This window comes from Taurulus bubalis (genome assembly GCF_910589615.1).
Source record: "Taurulus bubalis genome assembly, chromosome: 8".
NCBI lineage: Eukaryota > Metazoa > Chordata > Actinopteri > Perciformes > Cottidae > Taurulus > Taurulus bubalis.
In genome coordinates this window covers 28,309,770-28,335,832 of record NC_136596.1, presented here as the reverse complement: position 1 = coordinate 28,335,832, position 26,063 = coordinate 28,309,770, and the positions used below count along the sequence as shown (strand labels likewise).

At 47.2% G+C, this 26,063-nt stretch overlaps 2 protein-coding genes across 2 annotated transcripts; one reads left to right on the top strand and one right to left on the bottom strand.

The window, feature by feature from the left end:
- The first annotated feature begins 6,473 nt into the window (after positions 1 to 6,473).
- Positions 6,474 to 8,997, top strand: tubb2b (tubulin, beta 2b). Its single transcript, XM_079221903.1, has 4 exons — positions 6,474 to 6,577; positions 7,451 to 7,559; positions 7,637 to 7,747; positions 7,840 to 8,997. The coding sequence occupies exons 1-4, from the start codon at positions 6,521 to 6,523 to the stop codon at positions 8,898 to 8,900; spliced, it is 1,338 nt and encodes a 445-aa protein (XP_079078029.1). The 5' UTR covers positions 6,474 to 6,520; the 3' UTR covers positions 8,901 to 8,997.
- Positions 8,998 to 9,117: 120 nt separating this feature from the next.
- bcl2l16 (BCL2 like 16) lies at positions 9,118 to 11,553 on the bottom strand. Its single transcript, XM_079221902.1, has 3 exons — positions 11,541 to 11,553; positions 10,430 to 10,947; positions 9,118 to 9,568 (listed from the first exon to the last, which is right to left on the bottom strand). The coding sequence occupies exons 2-3, from the start codon at positions 10,892 to 10,894 to the stop codon at positions 9,440 to 9,442; spliced, it is 594 nt and encodes a 197-aa protein (XP_079078028.1). The 5' UTR covers positions 10,895 to 10,947; positions 11,541 to 11,553; the 3' UTR covers positions 9,118 to 9,439.
- Between the last annotated feature and the right edge of the window lie 14,510 nt (positions 11,554 to 26,063).

The following is a 26,063-nucleotide window of genomic DNA, read 5'->3' as shown; positions in this document are numbered from 1 at the left end:
GGAGAGCAGCCAAACAGACTCAGCTCTTAAAGACACACAACGCAGGGAGACGATGGGGGAAAACATGTTGGGAAGCATTTCTCCTTCTGTGTTCTGCAAAAGCAGGAAACATACGCACTCGACCAGTGGTGTTCAACCAGTGAGCCGTGAGAGATGGTCAGGTGTGCCGAGGGAAAATGTCCAATTTCACTTAATCGGTCCCAAAAAATATATGTATTATGTATTATGCTCCTATATGACATTAATAATAATGACCATATATGCTGTATTATGCTCCAATATGACATTAATAATAATGACCATATATACTGTATTATGCTCCAATATGACATTAATAATAATGACCATATATGCTGTATTATGCTACAATGTGACTTTTTATGTCATATTCATCCACATCTCCTGCCTCAGTCCTCATGCTGCTCCGTACACAGCGGTGAATAAGTAGAACACGCTGAGGTTCCCCTGGTGGCGTGAAGAGGAGTTGCCGTGTTCTGCCACGCCCTGGTGTGTGAGTGGAGCATGATGTCATCGATAGCTCTGGACATGACGCCTTCTTTCTGTTTTCTTTTCCATTTGATTAAGAACATGTAATTCATATTGACAGCCCACAGGAATTAGCCAAATGTTTTTCTGTGTGTCTATTAGTATGTATTTGTAGAATTCAAATCAATATGATAAATAATCTACATTATAGTACATTTGAATGCACAAATTGGCTTGTATGGTTTATTTTTTCACCTTTATTAAAAAAGCAAGTACAAAGAATAGACTTCCCGTATCGTAAAGACAAACTGAAATAAACATCAGGGAGGTGAAGACAAATAAACTGCATTTTAAATGATGTATTAGACAGCTGACCAAATAATTGGTTTTGATGCATGTTTTAGAGGCATAATACAATCTATTGAAGAAACCACAACGTTAGATTTGTCTTTATGAAATTGACCAGGATCATGAGATTTATCATACAATTGAATGAATTGACATTGAACTAAACAATAACATCTTTAAGACTCATTGCAAACTAACATTGCATCTATATCAGTGAAACTTAGCTTTGCTTAGATATTAGACGTTTTAAAATGAACCTATCTGCTCTTAGAAATAGATAATAATGCCTTCTGCTATTTTCAATCATTCAATGTCAGACATCTGTGACTTTCAATATGATTTCTCCCTTACTTTTTATTTCAATCCCATGTATGATGATCACATACTCTATGCTAAGTGTATTCAATGATGCGCTACATCTAGTATACAAGGGATGTGTCGACATGTTTGTGACTAAATGCGTGAATGGCTTTGTAGGACAGGACTGGTCACAGTGGAGCGGTTGGGAATGTCATGCACGTCTAAATGCTCCTTAAAGATCTGCTATCAGTGGCTTGAATCCACCTTCTCTGTAAAAGTCTTTTCTTTTCAGTCTTCTGCTTTCTGAGCCATTGCATTTTCCAGCATCTGCTACACAACCAGCTGAGCATGTACCTGCAGCCCAACCAGCCCGCTGGTCCGGCCTGTGCCTCTGCTGAGGGTTGTGGCTGCAGCAGAATGTGAGGCTGAATGCTGCGGCAGTGAGGAGTCTGTAACCTGAGCCCGGAGTGAATCAGTGGTTCCCTCAGCAGACACGCTGTACATGAGCCCAGCTGCTCCTGTCTCACACCTGTCCTCCCCGATACCATTCCACACAATATCTATAGCACAGCAGTGGCCCACTGAAGGACAATGCACCAGCTGGTGCATGACTGTCCTCAAAATGCATTGAAGTGTTTGGGTTTGCTTGTCTGCATAGCGACTGCTTTACAATGTCTTATGTCTGTGGTGCATGCTGTTGTGTTGTGTTATTCATTCTGATCATCTCCTGATGACCAACATGTGACAATGAACGAGCATGAAGCGAAAACACACTGAAAGGGTTAACGTTGCAAGAAGAAAACACAGACAGCTCCCAGACATAGACAACGCCCTGGTAGTGACCTGTCAATCACAGGGTAGCCCCGCCTTAAAGCATACCCTGCTGTATGTCCTATTCTACCCTCAATAGGAGCAAAATGTACTAAATGAACACCAAGCTGTATATCGAAGGAGACGCCAAGTCTGAACCCATCTGCTCCCCCGGCTACGCCTCTGGGGACCCGGGGCTTTTGTTGGTCCCGGGGCTTTTGTTGGTCCCGGGGCTTTTGGGGGTCCCGGGGCTTTGGGGACCCGGGGCTTTTGTTGGTCCCGGGACTTTTGGGGGTCCCGGGGCTTTTGTTGGTCCCGGGGCTTTTGTTGGTCCCGGGGCTTTTGGGGGTCCCGGGGCTTTGGGGACCCGGGGCTTTTGGGGGTCCCGGGGCTTTGGGGACCCGGGGCTTTGGTTGGTCCCGGGGCTTTTGGGGGTCCCGGGGCTTTTGGGGGTCCCGGGGCTTTGGTTGGTCCCGGGGCTTTTGGGGGTCCCGGGGCTTTGGTTGGTCCCGGAGCTTTTGGGGGTCCGGTGCAGCGGCAGACCTCCGGGCCAAGACTTCCTGCTCTGCTGGTTTTCAGTCCAACTAGCAACTGTGACGTGAGACTGGAGTTGAGAAGCAACGTGTACGACCAGATTGCTTTAATTAAATTACAAGCTCATTTCAAACCAATAAAAAAACAAGTCATCACAAGACTGTATTTGCTCCAACGTGATTGGTCAATACCATTCTGACTGCCAGCGGAGCCCAGAAGGCCCAAACCGTGTGGCGCTGATACAGATGCAGTGAATGGTGGACATCTTTGGAATGAATATTTTCTTTCTCCTCTTCAACAGACTGTTTCTGGCATGGTCTTCCTGAACATTGGCATCAGCGCCTACAAGGAATCTAGTGCTAGCATCTGAAGCGGGTGTGTCTGTCCCAGCAGCTGCTGGAGGCTGAGCGCTGAATGCTGCAGTGTTCTGAGAGATGCTGAGTCATGGGACTCACTGCTTCTCCTCTGCAGCGCGCTGTAAGCACAGTGTGGGAAGTGCTTCATCAGGAGGTACTGTACTTACACAAAGCATCAAACAGCAAAATCTCCCTTCAGTGCAGAGAAAGCATTTTCAAACCGCCACTCAATGCACATCACCAGAGAAAGAGATGAATGATTGATTTGTAAAAGCTCAAAGGGAACCGACTGAAGGGAGACAAAGGTGACTGAGATCAAAGAGAGGACCCAGTACGTCCTGAGGCTGTCCGTAACACGTGTCTGCAGTATTAGTACTCAGACATGCTAACATGTTAAACAGTATAGTCAAGTCCCTCACCCATAATGTGTTCAAGCAAATTCTGTAAAATCCCAGAATGTTCAAGTTCATTCATGCATTCAACATTTAGCCTACTTTATTATCTCAAGAAAAAGACAGCTAACTTCATTTTAATCCATTCAGCTCTTAAAACAGTCAAATGTCTAAGAGTCATGCAGTCATGACCTCACCACTAGCTCTGTGAGGCTCTGCACTGAGCTACATGCTAACGGCTAATATCAAGCCCCCAGGAAGAGCTTTGAGGCAGAAACATTTGACATAGTGGCCAAATGGTGTATTTACAACTTCCCGGTCCAACACGTGTTATGGAAGTCTGTAAAAAGCATGTCCTTTTTAGGTGAAGCACCTCCCAGTAGGAACACTTCTAGAGACTTTCTTTAAATCATTAGGTCCTAAAAGTGGTAAAATGCCTCTACAATAACATAATTCAGAGTTGGCTACTTGGCTAATCTCACAGGGACAATACTTGTGTTTAGCAGCAGAGTTAACCATGTTCACCATCGTATCTGTAACTGTTTAACGTGCAGAAGGCCGATACAAAGCAGCTTATGCTGATGGTGTGTCATTTGTTTTGCAGGAATTTAGTATGAAACAAATTTAGCTATTTGGATTTTTGACTTGATGATACCCAAGTGGGGGACAGACCAACAGACTTATTAACGCATCCTAAGAACAATGTTGTAGATCAGAATCATGTTTAAAAGTCCAAACTCCTACTCGTAATGTTAAAGACCCCACAACTCTAGAAAAATGCCCGCACTTTATGCTCAGATTAGCATCATAAAAACAGAATGGAGCAGATCTTTAAAATGTTATGATATAGTGTTTCCTCTATAAATATCTGTTTTTTTAAAGGTTGGACAGATCCAAATATATGCCACGCCTATCTTTTGACATTGTTTAGATATGAGCAGATCTCACAAGAAGAAAAACAAGAACTCTGTACCGAACTAAATAAATAGTAACAGCTTTAACCAATGTGCTAATAATGTGCTAACCTTAGCTAACAACATTGATATGCTGGTAGTGGATGTTCCCCTTCAATCAAGCTGCTGTCGCCTTCGTTTACAACCTTCGTGGCTACATTACGAGGAAACAGCGCTACGAAAATATGTATGCAAAACAAATCATATTCATTTTTTATCTGCGCTGACTTATGCAATTGGTAGAGCATGGTTGACCTGTGTGAACTCCAATGACAGAGCAGCATCCTCTGAGCCAGTGGGGAATGTAGTTTCCCTGAAGAGTCCTGACCCACTACGACTACATCTCAGGGTCCTGACTTGTTACCTGAGAGTAAGGCATGAGTGACTGATTACAGTGCAAAGTACCAGAGCTACGCACCTCCAGGTCAGTGTGCCCAAACGTCTGCATGTTGCCGAATTTTGCCCCACAGTTCCACTGGAACCAACATGGAGACGTAGAGAGCACAGACTAGCTGATAGCTGCTGGTGGCGACTCATCCTCTCTGACCGGCATGGAGCGTACATAGGAGGCCTTTGTGTGTCAGCTCACAATGCACACACAGAAGAGACTATAGCGTGACCTACATACTGTATGCGATGATAAGCATAGCAGTGTTTCTCTACAAATATCGAGGCCCACGCTGTGTGAAAACAAATTCATATTAAAGCTATTTAGATTTAATGAGACTCACTCAATGAATTACTATTCACACGCCCCCAGAAAGTCTTAATATTCTGCAGCCTGCACTAAGCCGCACAATACATTGTACAAGAACTCAACTGTGCGATTCTCCGCCATTGAAACTGCATGTATACTGTACATTTTGAGAAATGTTGTTATTTAATAGTCTTTTACTTCTATTCGTTTATATTTCCTTAATCTTCTATATAAGAACAATGATGTACCAATGTCCCCTGAGGACCAATACAGTGTTTCTGATTCTTAAGAACTAATCTACATAAAAATGTGTGGTATGCATAGTATGCTAAACCTTATATAAAGCCTGTACTCAGAGGTCCACAAGGCCTAAAGCCTAATCGTCGTGGCGACAACCACCTGGGAGTGGTTTCCCCGGCCGCGGCTCATGCAGGAGCGCTGACGTCATGCCACTCACATGCAATATTAATAAGCCCATCAGCAATCGTTCCATATCTCTGCTTTGCAGCAGACAATACATTAGAAACGCCCACAGACGTGATCTGTGTCTAAGAAAGCTTCTGTTGAGTTTAAACCTAGCGTTGAAGCTGAATGCTAATAGCTGCATTCATTATATTAAGAATCGACTATGGCTCTGCAAGACGCTGCGTCTGAGCATGAGTAGAAGAGTCTGACAGGTTAACGGACCCCATGCAGACGGGAGGAGAGCTCTTCTGGACACAGGGGTGTGTGTGATGCACATCAGAGTCAAATTATTATATTGTATTGTTTTCTAAGTCAATACTGCATTGGCATATCCGTATCACACAAGATCAATACCTTTATATCTCTCAGAGCAATGCAGGGATCTTTTTGGGCGTCTGCCTTGGAAATAGTTGTGTAGACGTGTTCACAGTCACACACAATGTGGAGAAGTGTGTCTGTTGTTTTCTTGACTTTGTCATAACTCCACACAAATGTATGAGAGTCTCTGTAGAAAACACAACAAAAAGGCATTGTAATGGATGTACAAGATGACAGATGAACTATATGATAAGTTAAACGAGCTGCTGCTCCTCGGACAGGACACATGACAGACACCATGTTGGAGCCACGCCGGTCACGTCCAGTTGTGTTGCGACAGTTTCCGCTAGCAAAGCTTCTGCTGTACTGGACCATTGTATGCAGTCAGTCAGCCACGTGGACTGCGGCTAACTAGCAGGCAGATCACATTCCTGCTTGAGAATTGATCAAATATAAATATGTTCCGTTATTGGACATAAGTAAATGTGTCCCTCTCTTCCTCGGACGCCTCCGCTCGCCTGTGAGTTGCAGAATAAAGTCGGTGGTCGCTGTTGCGTTTCTATTCCGCCATCATGAGAGGAAGTAGGCCAACGTCTACAGATTAGACTTCAGTCACACGTTTCAGATGAATGTGATTGGCAGGCGGAATAGACCAATGGTGGATAAGTGAGCGAACGTTTGATTGGTTTAAATTGGTGTCTGTAAAGGATACTTGCGCCAACCAGCCAATACACAGTCGAGCTGAGACGTAAAGGGCGGGGCTTGTTTGAGTATAAAACAGAGCGTTGAGCATTCGAGCACGCGCACAAAGAAAGGCAGTCATTCAGTGAAAAGGTCTATCCGCTACATCCAGACAGAAAAATGAGGGAAATTGTACATCTTCAAGCCGGCCAGTGCGGAAACCAGATTGGTGCTAAGGTAAGTAAAGCAGTATGTACCTTCTCAGTGGAAAATGGAGTGATTTATTTGAGAAACGCCGTGTTCCCTGGTCTTTGAGCCCGTGCTTTGTGTTCATCGCGTCCCAGACCACACCCTGTGCATATCAATGTGTCCGGCTGGAAGCTGACACTTTATGTTTAATAAAAAAAAAATTACCCGGTCGTTCATTTTGAGGGTGGTAATATGTCCGAAGTGTATCCGATTAAAAACAATTTAAACTAATTTTTGGAATTTTTAAATTGTCATCACATCTGTGCTAGAAAACGCGCTAAAACGTGAACAATGTGGTTAAGTTCAGACGCTACTAACGTGATTTACGTTGTCAAATTAACGTAAGCGTGAAATCACTGCTATTACGGTTTACGTAATTACTGCAATGCGAAAAAAGGAAGTGAGACTCCGCTAAAAAAGGAGCCGGAAGGCATCGTTTATTCCCCATTGCAGTCTGAACGGTGTGTGTGTATGTGTGTGTGTGTGTGTGTGTGTGGACAACACGTCTCACCTTTTGTTCAGAGGATGATTAAACGTCAGTAACCGGCTCGGTGAGGCCTTCTTCTTGGCTCCGGTTTGCGCTGCGCCCGGCTATTGCCTGAAGTAGGCGGTCTTGGCGGTTAGTGACGTAAGCGTTTTCGAACGCATAACCACCGAGTGGCAGCCAATAGGCAGCCAGGCCGCGCGCGCGCCGAAGCAAACACGGCGGGAAATCCAGCTTCCCCTCCCACCGCGCCACAGACTCGCAGCCGACGGGAGCATGCGCATTAAACGCTGTGAACGCTGGGTCTGGCTAATGGCTGGCCGCGGCTCCGGGGTGTGTTGGCTGCTAACTGACGGTTTGCGCTCTCTGTATTCCAGTTTTGGGAGGTGATCAGTGACGAGCACGGCATCGACCCCACCGGTACCTACCACGGGGACAGCGACCTGCAGCTGGACAGGATCAACGTCTACTACAATGAAGCATCAGGTATGTTCAGAGCTGCCCTCGCGATTAACTGGACTATTTTCTATATATTTTCCCTCACCTGTGACTGCTTTCTGCAGGTGGTAAATATGTGCCCCGTGCTGTGCTGGTGGATCTGGAGCCGGGAACCATGGACTCTGTGAGGTCTGGACCCTTCGGCCAGGTCTTCAGACCAGACAACTTCGTTTTTGGTAATTTTAATTTTGGTGTGCTCCTAAAGAGACCTTCCAATGCTAATAACCACGCAGCAGTGTTTGACTCATTCTTAATTCTTGTCTCGCAGGCCAGAGCGGTGCTGGCAACAACTGGGCCAAAGGTCACTACACGGAGGGAGCCGAGCTGGTGGACTCTGTCCTGGATGTGGTGCGGAAGGAGGCCGAGAGCTGCGACTGCCTTCAGGGCTTCCAGCTCACGCACTCTTTGGGTGGCGGTACGGGGTCTGGGATGGGCACCCTGCTCATCAGCAAGATCCGTGAAGAGTACCCCGACCGCATCATGAACACCTTCAGCGTGGTGCCCTCCCCAAAAGTATCAGACACAGTCGTTGAGCCCTACAACGCCACGTTATCGGTCCACCAGCTTGTAGAAAACACAGACGAGACCTACTGTATCGACAATGAGGCGCTGTACGACATCTGTTTCCGCACCCTCAAACTAACCACCCCCTCGTACGGCGACCTCAACCACCTGGTGTCCGCCACCATGAGCGGCGTCACCACCTGCCTTCGGTTCCCCGGACAGCTCAACGCCGACCTGCGAAAGCTGGCGGTGAACATGGTGCCGTTCCCCCGCCTGCACTTCTTCATGCCCGGCTTCGCCCCGCTCACCAGCCGAGGCAGCCAGCAGTACCGGTCCCTCACCGTGCCGGAGCTCACCCAGCAGATGTTCGACGCCAAGAACATGATGGCCGCCTGCGACCCGCGCCACGGCCGCTACCTGACGGTCGCCGCCATCTTCCGTGGCCGCATGTCCATGAAGGAGGTCGACGAGCAGATGCTGAACGTGCAGAACAAGAACAGCAGCTACTTTGTTGAATGGATCCCCAACAACGTGAAGACCGCCGTCTGCGACATTCCTCCCCGCGGCCTCAAGATGGCCGCCACCTTCATCGGCAACAGCACGGCCATCCAGGAGCTGTTCAAGCGCATCTCTGAGCAGTTCACCGCCATGTTCAGGCGCAAGGCTTTCCTCCACTGGTACACCGGCGAGGGCATGGACGAGATGGAGTTCACCGAGGCCGAGAGCAACATGAACGACCTGGTGTCCGAGTACCAGCAGTACCAGGACGCCACCGCCGAGGAGGAGGGCGAGTTCGACGAGGAGGGTGAGGAAGAGCTGGCATAAATGCTCGTTGCAGTGAAATGTAATGTTCCAAGTTCTTTCCAGTTTTCAGTGTTCTGTCTACTGTCAATGTTAATAAAAGTCCTTCTGCATATTTGAAGTCTGCTTTCCTGGTTTATGACTTGGTATATGATGATGAACAGATACTGGTGATGCAGCTGCGTAACTGTTTTTAAATGCAGCGAGTGACTGAAATAAAGAGTTGACCCATAAAAACATATCAATTATGATAAACTTTACTGTTTTACATGCAAGCATAAACCGGCCAAGTAAACATGTCAGTTGACTTGACGTGTCTTGTACCCTAACTGCAGTACGTTAGTCTGCTCTGTAATCTGAATGCTTTGTGTACTTTGAGCTCAGAACAGATTAGTTCATGAACTGCAGCACAAACATGCATCATGTGACTGAACGCTTCAGCTATGACATCACCGTGAAGGCGCCATGTTAGGGTCACTGAGTTCGACAGCGTTACATGATCCACTGTAAAATACCTCTGCAGACAGTCATCCTGCAGAACGCTCACTAGGGGGCGGTGTTGGCTAAAGCCTCCTTTTCCACAGGAAGTAGGTGAGGATGCTGAAGGCCAGAGCCAGCAGCGTCCAGCAGCAGCCTCTCTTCAGCTGGCCCTCCAGGCCCGGCTTCTCCCCGAAGCGAGACACAAAGCCGCTCTGTGGAAACACCAGTCTGAAGTTGGTTATGAGGTTCAGGGAGGGACTAGTTTCCTCACTGCAGGAAGAGACGTGTTTAATGAAGCGGTGACGTTGTTCAACTTGATTTTCGAGTTCTGGATTTGGAGACCGACTTAGTTTTTCACTCTGTGGCGTTTTGAATAATTGAAAATGTTATACATCGCGTCCAAATGTCAAGTGAAATGTAGCGTTAATGTAGCATTCTGACTACATATGGAAGTATTTATATTGGCATCAATTTCATTGTGCAGGATGATGCATATTCCTAAATAATATTCCAGTTATTCCAGCGCTTGCACCATCACTTTAACTACTGTCTGAAGGTAACCAGAACAAACCGGCTATACCTGCTGATCCTAGGAGGGCCAACAGATGAAAGACGGATTGTTTTTCATCCTGAGCAACGTGAAGCGATGCCGGCCAGCAGACGTGAGCCCAGACCAGACGGGGCCTCGGGTCTGAGACTGGAGTTTTGACAATTCTGATAAAATGTCTTCAGTGGCCCTTGAGTTTTCTCTGCTTGACATGCAGACAACAAATGGCAATGTTAATCTTTAAACTTGGGGCCATGGGGGTGCTACCAAGTTGCATTATGGGAAGTGTAGGATCCGGTGTTTTGGCCTCTATAGAGACTAAAAGGACATGTCTGCCTCTCTTTTTGATCCGTCTCTCGCATCCCTGGATATTTATAGGAGTGCCACCTCAAGGGAACAGGGTTTCCTTGTTTGTCCTGATGCAGCAGGGGTTAGGGGTTAAAGGGTGACTTCCTTAATAATCAATGAAGTCCAGTGGCATGGTGGTGGATGTGTTCATGTGAAGGCAGCCGGCTGGTTCTCTTACCCATCCTCCCTTGTCCCGTATCTCGGGGCAGATGACCCTCTCCACGTAGGACCCCACGCACTCCTTCAGCTGCGGCAGCACCGGCAGCATGTCCCTCTCCTGGCAGTGCAGCGCCATCTGGCCCGCCAGCACGTACACCGACAGCACGGCGCTCCAGGCCAGGTCCCTGCGGCGCCCCCCGGGGACGGGCGCGAAGAAGTGCTCGTCCAGGATGCTCACGAGGGTCGGGCAGGCCGTGGCCTCCGTCACGTCCTGGAACACGCGCGGCCAGCGCCGGAAGAAGATGGGGAAGCGGGCCAGCAGCTCGTCTCCGGCGTGCCGCAGGGCCGCGGTGCAGGTCGTGGGGGCGGGGCCCGCGCAGCCGTCTGCCGCGCCCGAGGTCACGTAGGTCACGTAGTCGTGGGCCATCAGGAAGGCCTCCCGCACCAGCGGGTCGGGGCTGTTCAGGCCCTCCGGCGGACTCATGGCCGCTTCACTGACCCGTCAGCGGGACACGCAGGACGGCATTCCCTCCTCTGCTGGGAGATAAAAAGACTACGTCACAGTGGAGCAGGGGTCAAGCTGTGGGGCGCGACCCTCTAGTGGGGCGGGGAGATATTTTTTCTTCTTTTTTAAATATATTTTACCCATCCTCACACATATCTGCACTCATTTTGTTTTGTTTGGCCCAAGTTGAACCTTATTGTTATGATTTTATATTTAGTCCAAAACAGGTTAATTGCAGCCCACAATAGGCTTTTTTTTTGCCAAATATTAGTATTTCTTTGCACAGATTAGAACTTTATTTGCATTTGCAAAGTGATTGCACGTGTTAATAGTTTTTGTCTGATGGAGCAATCCTGTTTACTTGAAAGTGATTTAAATTTTCTTCATTCTATTATTTGGAAAAGCACAGAGGAGGAGTCACAAAAAGTTATTTCAATAAAAAGTTAGCATGGACCATTTTGAACTAAACCAGTGGTTCTCAAACTTTCACTGTCACGTCCCACTTTGGAGGAAGAAACATTTTCATTTTTCTTCCTCCAAAGTGGGACGTGACAGAAAAGGTTTGAGCCACTGCAGAATAGAGAAGAGGGGAATACACACATGAGATCAGCCGTTCATAACTCACCTCGTCCTCCGCGTCCAGGAGAAGGAGAACGAGAGCGGCAGTCAGACTGGTCACCCAGTCCCCCGGCTAAATATAGAGCTAGGAAACTGATCTCTGTATGAACAATCATGGCCACCGGCACGCGAGAGGAAGGGCTGAGAGCAGAGGCTTCTTTACCCGTCAGGACCCACGGTGACAGGTGTCACGTCCTTTAAATGCTCTGGAAAGTTCCATAAACAGCTTTATAACCAGCTTTATCCTTGATTATAACTCATGAAGCCCCTAAGTGACGCCTACTGAACATCTCGGTGGGTCATGTGACAGGTCATGTGATTCTATGTTCCCATAACAACCTTTCCAAGATGGCTGCTCCAGGTTGTGACAGATCTGAAGGAAACGCTAAATTTAAAAAGCTTGTTTTTCATGTTGTTAAAGGTAAGATTCACCCGTTTAAGAATCATAAAGCTTAATCAACATGTCCTTCAATATATTGAACCTGCTGTGAGGACGTTTCTTGAAGAAACTGATACAAAACAAATCAGATAAAAACCGTTGTGACACATACGTCAATTCGGGAATTCTATAGTTGCCCAGAGAGAGGGCAACTATAAACCAGAGAGAGGGCAACTATAGACCAGAGAGAGGGCAACTATAGACCAGAGAGAGGGCAACTATAAACCAGAGAGAGGGCAACTATAGACCAGAGAGAGGGCAACTATAGACCAGAGAGAGGGCAACTATAAACCAGAGAGAGGGCAACTATAGACCAGAGAGAGGGCAACTATAAACCAGAGAGAGGGCAACTATAGACCAGAGAGAGGGCAACTATAAACCAGAGAGAGGGCAACTATAGACCAGAGAGAGGGCAACTATAGACCAGAGAGAGGGCAACTATAGACCAGAGAGAGGGCAACTATATACTAGAGAGAGGGCAACTATAGACCAGAGAGAGGGCAACTATAGACCAGAGAGAGGGCAACTATAGACCAGAGAGAGGGCAACTATAAACCAGAGAGAGGGCAACTATAAACCAGAGAGAGGGCAACTATAGACCAGAGAGAGGGCAACTATAGACCAGAGAGAGGGCAACTATATACTAGAGAGAGGGCAACTATAAACCAGAGAGAGGGCAACTATAGACCAGAGACCAGAGGTTATCTTCCCTCCTGGTGAACAAACCCAGGCGCCACACACATCCATGCTTTGGGTGGTTCTTTACTGTCAGCTATTGGCAGGAAGTCATGACAGTCATGACATTGAAGATGCGTTTTCCTATTTGGGTGAAATGATCCTTTAAAAGTGCAGCAAGACTTGTCTTTCACCACATGGGAGCAGTAATGTATCACTAGAGACACCCTAGTGTGTGTGTGTGTGTGTGTGTGTGTAACTGAGGCCGACACACACATGGAATCTGATAGCTCTCCCTTGGATTTGAACTCATAACCACTTGTTTACAATGAACCACATGCTCATCAGTACCTTTCTATGAACTAGGAAATATAATATCGATGAAGAGCCATTTGAGTCAGATTCAAGTAAACATGTAAAGTGTGATGCTGCCTGTGAGAAGTCTCCCATGATGAAATCTGTCCTTTAAGTGTTTACTCTCCTTTTATGAAATGGCTGTATGCGTCACATAGAGATCAATCAGCTGCTCTGCGTATGGAGTTTATGTCCGCTGTTAATAAACTGATTTATAGCAGAGCGAAGACATGATCAAGTGGGACCATTAGCAGCTCTGTGTTCTCTGGCCATCTGGCGCAGCATACATTGTGAATGTGCATGGGAGGGAAGATAAGGCTAACCATCCAGAAAGAACCCTACCACACACACACACACACACACACACACACACACACACACACAAAATGGCTACCTACTTGTTTGTCATTGCTGCGCCTGGGAGCAGAGGAAGTGACATGTTGATAGCGGCTCCTATCAGGCCTCTCACATGTTCATGTGGCAACATCTGCAACTTCCTGTCTCCTGCAGAGAGCGTCTCGATGTGCAGACGGTTGCATCGCAGAGCAACGTGCAGGATTATTAGGAAACGTGATGTCGTAAAACCGGAATTTTGGTTTTGTTTGTACTCTAAACCTATTTAACTTAGTTCTGTTGCACCAAAACTTAAAATATGTTTCACAGTAATAACGTTACACTTACACTTGAGGAGGTTGAGCTTTTAAAATGGCTGCCTTTTTTTAGTTAAATTGAGCAAAATCATAAAGTTATTGAAGAAAGTTAATGGACAAACTCATAAAATTAAAGTGAGTTCATGATGCTGCTGAATTTCTCTCCTTATTATATCTGTTCGGAACAAGAATATTAGACCAACTTTGTCTGTAATGTGAAACAAATTGTTTCCTTACTTTTAGACAGAGCTTCCTCATGACGTTGGGCTAACATGCTCCAGTGGTCAGTACCAGTTACTACGGACTAGTTTACTAAGTACTAGTTTACTAAGTACTAGTACTATGGTGCTGTTTAGCAGGTGTTATGTTTGCTATATTCATCATGTTCTTAGTTTAGCATGTTTGCATGCTAAAAGTTGCTAAATTGCACAAACCACAAAGTACTTTTTTGGAGGACATACTAATTTCATGACAATCCATTCAATAGTTGTTCAGGCATTTGACTAAAACCCCAAAACTTCAACCTCGTGGAGGCGCTAGAGGACAATTCAGGGGATTTACAAACTCCGTAGGATTAATCATCTGGGAATCGTGAACGTCTGCTCAGAGCCAACTAACTGAAGCCGCCCCCTAAAACACAGAGGCGTTCCAGCTGATCGCCGCTGACCCGACGTCATGCCTCATGCCGTGCAGCAGCAGCCATTATGATCACCGATTCACCACTGACATGCTTTTAAAGCAAAAAGGCTCCAGTGTAAGCTTCTCACCATGAATAATGAGAATATTCACACATGTTCTTTTTCTCATAAATGTAAACTCAATTAAAATCTAAAACGCTGTTTGAATGTTTCAACTTGGGTTCTGTGGAAGGTTGCTGACATTGTATTAAATGATTCATTGATGAATAAATTAAGATTAGTCGAAGAATGATGACATTTTCTTCTTATGGCTTTTTACCTGAAGAAAATGAAATAAAAAAATACATAAATCTATTTGAGTGTAACAATAATCAATCAAAGAGTTTCTCACAACAAAGAATGAGTTGATAAGGACCAGACAGGCCACACCCCCTTCTAATGGACACAATGGTTCCTTTTCTGTGATTGTCGCCTGCTGAGATGTTGTCTGATGAGTCACACACACACACATGCACACGCACGCACACACACACACACGCACACATACACGCACCCACACATTAGCTGCAATAATATGAGATGAAGTGTGCATCTCTATACAGTACAGCACGGACTTGTTCTGCTGAATGGAACAATGCAGTGTGTGTGTGTGTGTGTGTGTGTGTGTGTGTGTGTGTGTTTGTGTTATCTTTAAGCAGCATAAGAGTATCTCTCGCTCTAAGGAAGTGGCTTATCAACATCTTCACAAAAGTTGAAATGCACTTTGAAGTTCTTACCCACTGCAAAAAGAGAGAGGCTCCAATAGAAGCTGCAAGGTGACAGAGAAAGGTTGAACAAAGCCGGCGGATGAAAGCCGACCTCCTACTGCTCCTCCCCACCAACCCGCAGTCAAACAATCGCGATCTCCCCGCCTCTTGTTCAGGCTCCATCAGCCTCGCAGTGGGAGGTGTGGTCAGAAAGAGGAGGAAATTGTTACTTCTGAATTTGTGGGTAATTGAAAGCAGCTCATCCCCCTGTGTCTCCATCTCTACCTGCTCTAAACACCTCCACACCCCTGTTTGCCCGGCGCCCACCGTCTATACCAATACTCCCCTAATGGCACCCCTTCCCAATCCTGCCCTCCATGGACTGAATTGATGCAAACGATTGAGCGCCTGGAGGAGCGGTGACCCACTTGGTTTGCTCGCTGTCTCCTGCCCACCTTCTCCCAATTGCAGGTATTGATGCCCTGCCATTGTTTCTGCCTGCCCAGGGGGTGGAGTGGTTTGTGGGAAAATTGGGGGACCCCTCAGGTGTTTGATGGCTTTTATTGATTCACACTAGACTCTGCAGCTCCATTTACCCTCTGCTACGGCGTGCACGCTTTTTAGACAGCGGCTCTGCAGAGACACCTATTGTTAAGAGCTATTACTCAGTTCTACCCAAGCATGCGCACACATGTTCTTCTCCCGAACGGCTGATCGATGCAGCCGGAAGGAAATGTTGTGATCTCTCTGCATCTCAAATAAATGAAAGCTGCGCTACTCTCAAATGTCTCATTAATTGCAGCATCTGTTATAATAAGAAATAAACAGCCTCCATATTTATTTATAACACAACTATGTACACAACCATCCAACCACTACAGGAACATGTTGAGGACATGTTCCTGTAATGGTTGTGTAATGTTGGTTGTGTAATGTAAATTAAAAAAAGACAGTTACTAAAACACACACAAACGTTTTTACAACTAACCTGACTGATGAATTTACATTTGACATTTTTCACACAACTCAGTGAGGTTTAAGAAAATATCATTGCTGTTAAAAGAGTTTTAAGTTAGAGACAAAAATGTAAAAACTGTTAGAACCAGTTTCTGTTGTATATTATTATTTTGCAATTCAAGGTCAGTTACTGAATAACGTTAAATGGTATTTTAATTGTCCTGGCTGGAGTGGCTGTACGTGAGTCTGTCAAGTCCCACAGAGAAGAAAAACCACAGAACGCTGCCTGCCAAAGACCTGTGTCTGTTGAAGGGATGGTACCTGGTCAAGAGCCGCTTGATGGTATCTGGTCAAGAGCCGCTTGATGGTACCTGGTCAAGAGCCGCTTGATGGTACCTGGTCAAGAAACACTTTCAGGATGTCAAGCAACCTTGTGAGAGGATTACCAAACATGGAACCAGCAGGACATCGGTCAGCAGAGCAAACACACAGAGCTTCCTGAAGCGACCAACTTCAGGGAATTAAGAAGTAAAACAGTAGATTGAAGATTACAAGTATGGATTATCACCGGTTTGATATCGCCTGTGTGAAATAGCATTATCTCCGCCCTCTCCTCATCGGCGGGTGAATTGTCCTGGTCGGTGGACGGCTCCTCCTCGATGTCTGATGCTGCCGAAGGAAGAGAGGGAGCAGAGTTCGGCTGGGTAGCCCCCGTGGGCACAGGCCCCTTGGAGGGCTGGTCAAGGTGGCTGCGGTGAAACTCTCTCATGAGAGGGGAATCCAGAATGTGTCGGGCCGGGACCCAGCATCTCTCCTCTGGGCGGTAGCCCTCCCAGTCCACCAGGTATTGTAACCCTCTCCCACGACGGCGGGAACGAAGTAGGCGACGAACCGTGTAGGTAAGACCTCCCTCGATGAACCGCGGTGGTGGCGGAGGCTTTACTGCAGGGACCAGTGGACACTCCCGAACCGGCTTCACTCTGGAGATGTGGAATGACGGATGGACCTGCATGGCCCGGGGCAGCTTGAGCCTCACTGCTGCAGGATTGATGACCTTCAGGACCTCGAATGGTCCGATGAACCTGGGTGCCAACTTCTTTGCCTCCACTCGCAAGGGTAGGTCCCTGGTCGACAGCCACACCTTCTGGCCAACCTGGTAGATGGGGGCCTTGGAGCGGCGGACGAAAGCCTGGACCGAGGGGCAGGAAACCTCTTTCTCCAGGGCCGAGAACAATGGAGGTTGAAACCCGTAGGCACACTGGAACGGGGACATTCCAGTGGCAGAGCTGGTCAGGGTGTTGTGAGCATATTCCACCCACAGGAGCTGCTGGGACCAGGATGCTGGAGTTTCAGAGACCAAGCACCGTAGAGCTGTCTCCATCTCCTGGTTCTTATGCTCCGTCTGGCCATTAGACTGTGGGTGGAATCCAGATGACAGGCTGGCTGTGGCCCCGATGAGTGTGCAGAACTCCCTCCAGAAGACTGACGTGAACTGAGGACCCCGGTCAAAGACTACATCCGTGGGAAGACCGTGAAGCCGGAAGACATGCAGCAGAACCAGCTCAGCAGTCTCCTTGGCCGAGGGGAGCTTGGGCAGGGGGACAAAGTGGGCCATCTTGTTGAACCGATCTACCATCGTTAGGATGGTGGCATGCTTGAACAGCGGGAGACCAGTCACAAAGTCCAGGGAGATGTGAGACCAGGGCCGATGAGGCACAGACAGAGGTTGCAGGAAACCAGCGGGAGCCTGGTGGGAAGGTTTGTGCCGGTTGCAGACAGGACAGGCGTTGACGAATTCCTGGGTGTCCCTCTCCAGAGTAGCCCACCAGAACCTCTGCTGCAAGGCATCCTTAGTACGCTGGCTCCCAGGATGGCAAGTGAGCTTGGAGCTATGGGGCCCACTGGAGGACCTCGGACCTCAGGGTCTGGGGAACGAGCTCGGCCCTGGCTGGGCCTTCAGGGCAGCCTTGACTCTCTCCTCTACCTCCCAGGTGATAGAGGCAACCAGAACAGGGGCAGACAGGATCTTGTCAGTGCAAGGGGTGGAATCCCCCTTGTCCACAAACTGGCGTGACAGGGCGTCCGGCTTGACGTTACGGGTTCCGGGCCGGTAACAGAGGGAAAAGTTAAACCGGGTAAAAAACAGAGACCATCTGGCTTGCCGAGAGTTCAGTCTCTTAGCGGACTGAATGTACTCAAGGTTCTTGTGATCAGTCCAACACAAAAATGGCAGACTGGTCCCCTCAAGCCAGTGACGCCACTCCTCAAGGGCCAGCTTAACGGCAAGCAGCTCTCGGTTCCCTACGTCATAGTTCCTCTCTGCCGGTGAGAGCCGCCTGGAAAAGAAGGCGCATGGGTGGAGCTTCTGGTCACTGGCAGACCGCTGGGAGAGGATGGCCCCCACTCCTACATCGGAGGCATCCACCTCCACCACAAACTGTCTCTCTGGGTCAGGGACTTGCAGGATGGAGGCCGACGTAAACCGGGCCTTCAGGTTCTGGAAGGCCTCCTCAGCCAAAGGTGACCACCGAAACTGCACTCTAGGGGGGGTAAGTGCCGTGAGTGGGGCAGCCACGGTGCTATAGCTGCGGATAAACCGCCGATAGTAATCGGCGAACCCCAGGAATCTTTGCAGCTGCTTGCGCGAGTCAGGGATGGGCCAGGACGTCACCGCTGACACCTTGGCAGGGTCCATCTGCACGATCCCCTGTCCCACGATGTAGCCCAGAAAGGAGACAGAAGAGGCGTGACACTCGCACTTCTCTGCCTTCACAAACAGGGAATTCCTCAGAAGGCGTAGGAGGACCGATTGACCGATTGTGGATGTGCTCCTCTCGGGACCTCGAGAAAATGAGAATGAGAATCTAAGTAGACAAATACCTGCTTGTTCAGCATGTCTCTCAGCACATCGTTCACCAGGGCCTGGAAGACGGCTGGGGCATTAGTCAGACCGAAGGGCATCACCAGGTACTCATAATGTCCAGTGGGGGTGTTGAAAGCTGTCTTCCACTCATCCCCCTCTCGGATCCGGACCAAATGATAGGCGTTACGTAGGTCTAACTTGGTGAAGATGGTAGCCCCTCGCAGCAACTCAAAGGCAGAAGAGATGAGTGGGAGTGGGTAGCGGTTCTTGATGGTAATGTCATTGAGGCCCCTGTAGTCAATGCATGGCCTAAGTGACTTGTCCTTCTTCCCTACGAAGAAGAACCCCGCACCTGCAGGTGAAGAAGAGGGACGGATGATCCCAGCAGCTAGGGAGGAACTGATGTACGCCTGACAGGTCCGACGCAGAGCTGGGGCAAGCTGACTGCTGAACTGCAGCAGCTTGTTTCAGGCAGATCAGATGGCATGATGCACTCCACTCCATGATGGCCCCTGTGGCCCAGTCAATGTGGGGGTTATGGCGGCGGAGCCAGGGGTGTCCCAGGATTAGTGGATGCTGGGGTGACCGCAGGATAAGAAACCGAATGGTCTTCAGGTGGTTACCCGACAGGAGCATACGAACTGGTGCGGTCTGGTGAGTCACTGTCCCCAGTAGGTGGCTGTCCAGAGCATTAGCAGGAACAGGGCATGGCAGCGGTACCCGCTCGATACCCAGCTGACGGACTAGGTCCTCGTCAATGAAGCTGTCATCAGCACTAGAGTCAATGAACGTAGTTAGGGTCTGTGATCCGTTCGCGAGTAGCAGCTGAGCGTGGAAAAGGGGTCTTTGGTTGGGAGAGAGTCTTGTGGTTCGGCTCACCAGTACCTCCCCTGTTACGGGCGAGCCATGTCTTTTACTGGGCACCGGGATACGAAGTGACCAGCCTGGCCACAGTACAGGCAAAGACCTCCCCGGCGACGGCGCTCCCGCTCCTCGCGGGTGAGACTGGTGCGCCCTACCTCCATGGGTTCAACCTCCACTGGTTGAGAGGCCGAGGTGAAGCTGGTGGCTGCCGGAGGGGCTCGACGTCGGGTGAAAGCGCGGCGATCTGTCTCCCCCTTGCGTCGCTCCTGTCGCCTTGCCTGGATGCGTCTGTCCACTCGGGAAGTCAATTCTATTAAGCCATCCAAACTGGCAGGCAAATCAAAAGAGATCAGTTCATCCTTAACATACTCCGCTAGCCCAGTCAAGAACACCTCGCACTGTGCTGCCTCATTCCAGTCGCTAAGGTGTGCTCTTGTTCGAAACTCCAAGGCATAATCAACCACAGTCCGGTCTCCCTGACGCAGCTCCGCTAGTCCCCCGCTTGGATCTGGGCCCTTGGAAACTGCCCCGGAAATTTTACGAAGCTCTGCAGAAAACAACAGGAACGAAGAGCAGGCTGGCGTGCGTCTCTCCCATTCAGCAGCACCCCACAGTCGCGCTCTGTCAGTCAGGTGGTTGATGGTGAAGGCTACCTTAGCCTCCTCCGAGGCGAAAGTGTGGGGCTGCAGAGAGAACAGGATGGAGCAGTTTGTGATGTATGGGTACAGGCGCCGTGTGTTGGCACAGGCGCCGGTGAGACCGGAGGTGGAGAGGCCGGAGACGGCGCAGCGGCTACCAGCTGGGTCAGGACCGTCGTCAGTTGTAGCATCTGGGCGGTCATCGCCGTCATAGCCTGCTCCTGGACTGCTGCAGACTGCCGTGTCTCCGCAGCGAAGTGGACCATCTGCGCCTCGTGCTGCTGGAGGGCATTCTCGATCCTCTCGAACCGGCTTGCTGCAGAAGGTTGTGCTGAGTCCATAACTGGCCAGATTGTAATGTAACGGCCCGATAACCCAAGGACCCAAAAGCACGACTCAGGAAGACAGAGGTAAAGAATATAATTCCTTTACTCAACAGGTAACTACAGGTAGCACACAGGGAACGCTGGAGAGCTAGGTTCAAAAACACAAGACAATCTGGCAGGGGACAAGTGCAAGTGAGGGGACCTAAGTAGTGACGACTAATGAGGGAGTATGCTACAGGTGAGACCAGGTGAGACCAGGTGAGACCAGGTGCAAGGAATGAGGGCTGACGAGGAGGGAGTGACTGATGAAGGGGGCGTGAAGCAGGATCTGAAATGACAGGACAGTTAGTAAACAGACAGGTAGACAGGATGAAAACAACTAATAGAGAAACGTGTGGCGCTGAACCGTGACAATTTTATAATTTCTTGGTTCTGCGTCTGCCCAAAGTAGTTGTTGCCCCACCATTTTCTCTGCCTAACGCCACTGAGTCGACTCAGAAACGAGAAGTCAGAGCTAAAGAATACGATAAATTGTTGGTTTGAGACTTAAAAAAAAAAGATGTCACTGATCATTTCAGGGTCCCACAGATATGATGGGAACTGAACATTAAAGGTGTTTTACGTGTTTTTTTGCTCAAACCTTTGCTAGTCGCTTATCTTTTGTCACAATAAAAAAATAATTAAATCTTGTATCTCAAAGCTTTCCTAAAAGCCTGATACATGTTATCACACTGATCAAAATCCAAAGATGATAGTGGTCCAAGCAAAGGGACCTTTTTGGCGTTGCGGATGTTGTGATCTCATCGGGAGATGATTTCTAGTTTAGTTTTTTGCTTTATTCAAAAGTCAGTCCAGAATTAGCTTGTTGACGTATCGGACTCTGAACAATATGTCAGAACTGTTGAGGACATCATGTTGGGATTATGTAGTACGACATTAGCCACCAATGTTTTTGTGGAACATTTTAACAGTTTGCCAGTTAGCATTCAGTGCTAACAATTTTAGTGCACATTAGCATTTAGAAATGTATGTTTATGTTGTGAAACAATTATCTTAGCACACATTTAGAAATATTGAATGATGAAAGTACTGCTGTGTAGCATTCAAGTATATTTTGACAAAATATTTCAACTGCGTGGACGGCTAGCTGCAGCTGCTAACAACGTGTGTGTGTTGGGCCATAGTAGGTTCTCGCCATGTGTAGCTGGGACTCCCATGACAGGAGGGAGACGCCATCGCAACGGAGAGGCTCTTTGGATCGGATTCGTTTGTCACTCAGCGCTTTAAACTTCTGGATGAAGAGAAATCACAGTTAAGCAGATCGCTGGCGAGGGAGGACCTCTACCCTTCACAGGTTGCCTCAGCAGAGGAACCGGACCATCGCCGTCCTCGAGGTTGAGGTGAAGGAAGGAAAGCTCTGTGTCAATCGGATTGACGTCTCAGAAATGGCTCTGGGTATGTGTGGCCCTCTGAGGCAAATTTGTACTTTGTGATTTTGGGCTATACAACATGTATTTAATTTAATTGAATATGAGTGAGAACTCTCATAGGTTAAATTCTCCTCTGACATGATGGCAATAATTTTCTTTTTGGAGACCAAATGTATGCTTGTGATTAGTGGAGAGTATTACACACAGAATCCAGAAGAGGGCTCCGCCTGTGCTTCGAGAACTGGGGTTAAAATATGGTAACCTTCCTTTGACTGGCAGGATGAAGATTGTGGGTATAAGTCTGCAGTGTATTAGTCTAATGTTAGTGTATTAGTCTATTTTGCAAGGGCATCGTCGCTTGGTTCATACAGACATGCCAATTTCTTAATTAGAAATAGTTAGATCACCACTGTACTTTTTAAATATGGTCTTGCATTTATATTCATTATTTTAGACTTCCACTCAAAGCTCTTTATAATACGTCATTGTTGCATCGTCCTACACCAATGGTAGAGGCTGCCATACAGGTGCCACCTGGTCATCAGATTATAATATACACTCCCACAATGATGGCTCAGTCTTGGGGATCAATTCGGGGTTCAGTATCTTTCCAAAGGCAAAGTAACAAACGTGGGCGTTGAAACTGAAGGCTGATATTTTCCTTTTCCCCAGCAAAAGTTTTCAGTTTGGCCCCATTATGATGAGGATTTACTACATTTATCCAGAAACACTCCTTATTAATGTGTTACTCTCCATCTCTGATCCAAACATAAGAAGTATCTTCTCCTGGTGGCGCTCACAAAGGTCCGTGCAGCTTTCCACTGTGTGAAACATCTCATACTCTACGTACTTGATGAAGAGCTTTCAGCATCGGCCAGTGTCCATCCCCACATTGAACTCAGAGAGCTCGTACGTGGAGCTTTGAGTTGAGATGTTATTGCCACACAAACTGCTCATGTCTAGATTGAACATCCATGATCAAATATCACTCTGAGGTATATTTAAATAATGCCTTTAAAAGCCTGATAGAGGGAACGTTTCATGATCGTACAATCTTACCTTTACAATTCCTTTTGCTCATCCTCACTACTTGGAATTCTGACTTGCTGCACTTTCCATGACATGAAGTCAGACTCGGTAACACAAATGATCATGAGCAGCGATAGCCAAGACACAAAAGTGTGCTACTTACAGAAACTCAAACTTCAAAAAACCCAAAGTAAAAGCCGTTGGAGTACGAGCCACGCTGATGGATCTCTGGGGTGTGCAGAGCAGTAATGAGCGCTTAGCACCAAACAGGGAGACAAAGGGAAAAGGAAAATGACAAGGAACTTTCAGGTTCCCACTTTAACAGCCTATTGAGATGCAGAACAATCATCAGCAGAAATAGAGCGATGTTGTGTTCATGGTTGTGAAGGAGCGGCGAGGTGAGGATTGCCTCTATAGTGCAAGGAGCAGGCTCTCCATGCCAATAACCTCCTCTCATCACGATCCCTTTGACACCGGGCTCACCCACTGAAACACATATCCCTTTCAATAGCATGACGCCTGCTCTCCAAATGTTTAATTTTCAACTTGAGGTGTACCTCTTGTTTATGTAACAAAGGCCTCCTCTCAATTAGAGCACCTGGGTGGGAGGAAGCGAGGGTGCACATCTACACCCTTCAGGCTCCCTCCCTCCTCCCACCTCCTCTCAAACACACTCATTTACAAAGAGTCTCTCTCTCTCTCCCTCTCTCTCTCTCTCTCTCTCTCTCTCCCTCTCTCTCTCTCTCTCTCTCTCTCTCCGCATAGCTGTTTTAGAGATAATGAGATTAAAAATCTATTTTTGTCAGTCAGTAACCTGCAAGTGATGCATTAGTGGAAACCTTCCACAACACCGCAGCTATTACTAAAATGAATGGGAATGAAATTGCTCACCCCGTTTTCTCACTTCAGCGCCTGTCACCCTCACACAGTTGTTAGTGGAGGCTTCTCTCTCTCGCCTTCTTTGTTTTTACGTTATTCCAGCAGGAATCTCGACCTCAGGGACTCGGAGGGTAATGGGGTGTCACTCATGGTTGGATCACATAAATTAGAGGTATTGTAAGACTACAATCCTGTATTCAGACATACAGAAGGTCCATGCATCCTCACAGCTCCACTGTTACTGAACCCAGTCTCTTTTTGTTTGAACACAGCATTAGTTAGACTGGAACGCAAAACAAATATATGTATTTATTACTTATAAGACATCAAAAATACCATTACAGTGGTGAAACCGACAAGAATCATCAAGCAGAAACATTACAGTAAAAGCAACTATTTCATAATCTGACTGGAGGAAATTAGCATCAGTGCATTGTACAAAAAGTAAAGGAATAATATGTTGTACAAAGTCTTCAGGCAGATGATTGAGCCTGCCTGTTTCTATGGCTGATGGCAGTGTGCCTGCATGTAACAAAGGTTATAGAGTGCTTCACATCCACTGATGACCACCTTTCCTTATACATACGGAACAATTAGTGTTGAGCATCATCAATATTACACTGTACTCTGTTCACAAAAAAGAAAACTCAGGCAAGAGCTATTTTCAGGTAAAGTTCCCAGCTGGATAAGTTACTCTATTGTTGATGCATTAATGTAATCACATTACTGTAGCGCATAACTCTGGTCATGTCCTTGATAACACTCCAGAACTATAAACACTGTGTCTGTGGGTTTAATGCTGTTGTAATTATAACATAAATTGGGAACATGCATCACTGAAGTACAACTGGCTTCATCACCACTGCTGCCCTGCTTCAATATCTGATCTTGAGATCTTGTGTCTACTTCCAGACCTCCATTATTTCAGTATTGTGGTTTGCATTTAGCATATTCATGAATTAATTACTTTGCAATCATTGTGATCTCTCAGCAAACCTTGGAGACTGGGAGGAACAGGGAATTAACACCATCTTTCCTGCAGGGCCCATTACTAAGTCAATGTGGCCATGCTCAACAGACGGATATCAATACAACCCAAATATGTAGTGCTGATAACGTAGCGAGGTCAGAAACACAACTATACTGTAAACCCAGTCCGTTAACTTTACTAACATCAGACTTCAAAGTCGCATTAAATCCAGCCTTGAGCACCAGAGCCAGCAGGTTCACCTGTTTGATCATCCAGCTGCAGCCACTTCACGTTATGACAGGTTGTGATAGTTTGTTCTGCTTTGAGGTGATGTATTGTATTAGTATGAGCACTGAGCAGCAAGCTGTGCAAACAGAGCAAGCAGGATGTGCAGGGATTGATCTGAGGCTAAAGGTGGGGAAGTGGTGCCAACAGGTCTGGACCCCACAGAGTGGAACCAGGCAAATGTGCCAGTATTTGAGTTTAAACTAAGCAAAGGTTAATGGAGCTTATGACTTTGGAAATGTAACTTTATTGTTGTCATGTCAGATGGTAAAGGGATAATGTATTGCAGTCACTAGCTGTTATGAAGCCATGTCTTCTCTATGCTGCATTCACATGGACATTCACACACCGAAGGAACAGTCCAAAGAAGTGGCAGGATGGCAAAGTGATTCACATGACAATAAGCTTCGGTGATATAAATATATATAACCTAAAACTATTGGATGTAATTATTTTAGTAATGCTTGTAGCTACAACATGAAGTTTTCTCTTAATATTCAATAGCAAATTATCCGGTTAAAACATTTTAGCTTTGACGGCAAGCCATTGTCGATACTCCCAGTTCCTTCCCAGTGTTTAATCCCATTTGACTCTCAGAAGCTTGTTGGCCAGTAAATACCATCATGATGTATGAAGTAAGTTGTTCTACCTGAGCATCTGTAACTGTCACTGTGTCACTGTATGTATCCCAAACTGATAGTAACAATGGCATTGTTTAGACAAGAGATTCTAACAAAACCTATCTAGTTCCTGGATCAAGAAAACGTACAACCATAGACCCCTTTTC

What these genes read in the sequence shown, in the direction of transcription:
- tubb2b (XM_079221903.1), top strand. Translation starts at nt 6,521, where the DNA reads ATGAGGGAAATTGTACATCTTCAAGCCGGCCAGTGCGGAAACCAGATT. An exon ending in GAAACCAGATTGGTGCTAAG is followed by an intron (nt 6,578 to 7,450) that starts GTAAGTAAAGCA and finishes TCTGTATTCCAG; the next exon opens with TTTTGGGAGGTGATCAGTGA. An exon ending in CTACTACAATGAAGCATCAG is followed by an intron (nt 7,560 to 7,636) that starts GTATGTTCAGAG and finishes TGCTTTCTGCAG; the next exon opens with GTGGTAAATATGTGCCCCGT.
- bcl2l16 (XM_079221902.1), bottom strand. Translation starts at nt 10,894, where the DNA reads ATGAGTCCGCCGGAGGGCCTGAACAGCCCCGACCCGCTGGTGCGGGAG. An exon ending in TACGGGACAAGGGAGGATGG is followed by an intron (nt 9,569 to 10,429) that starts GTAAGAGAACCA and finishes GTGTTTCCACAG; the next exon opens with AGCGGCTTTGTGTCTCGCTT.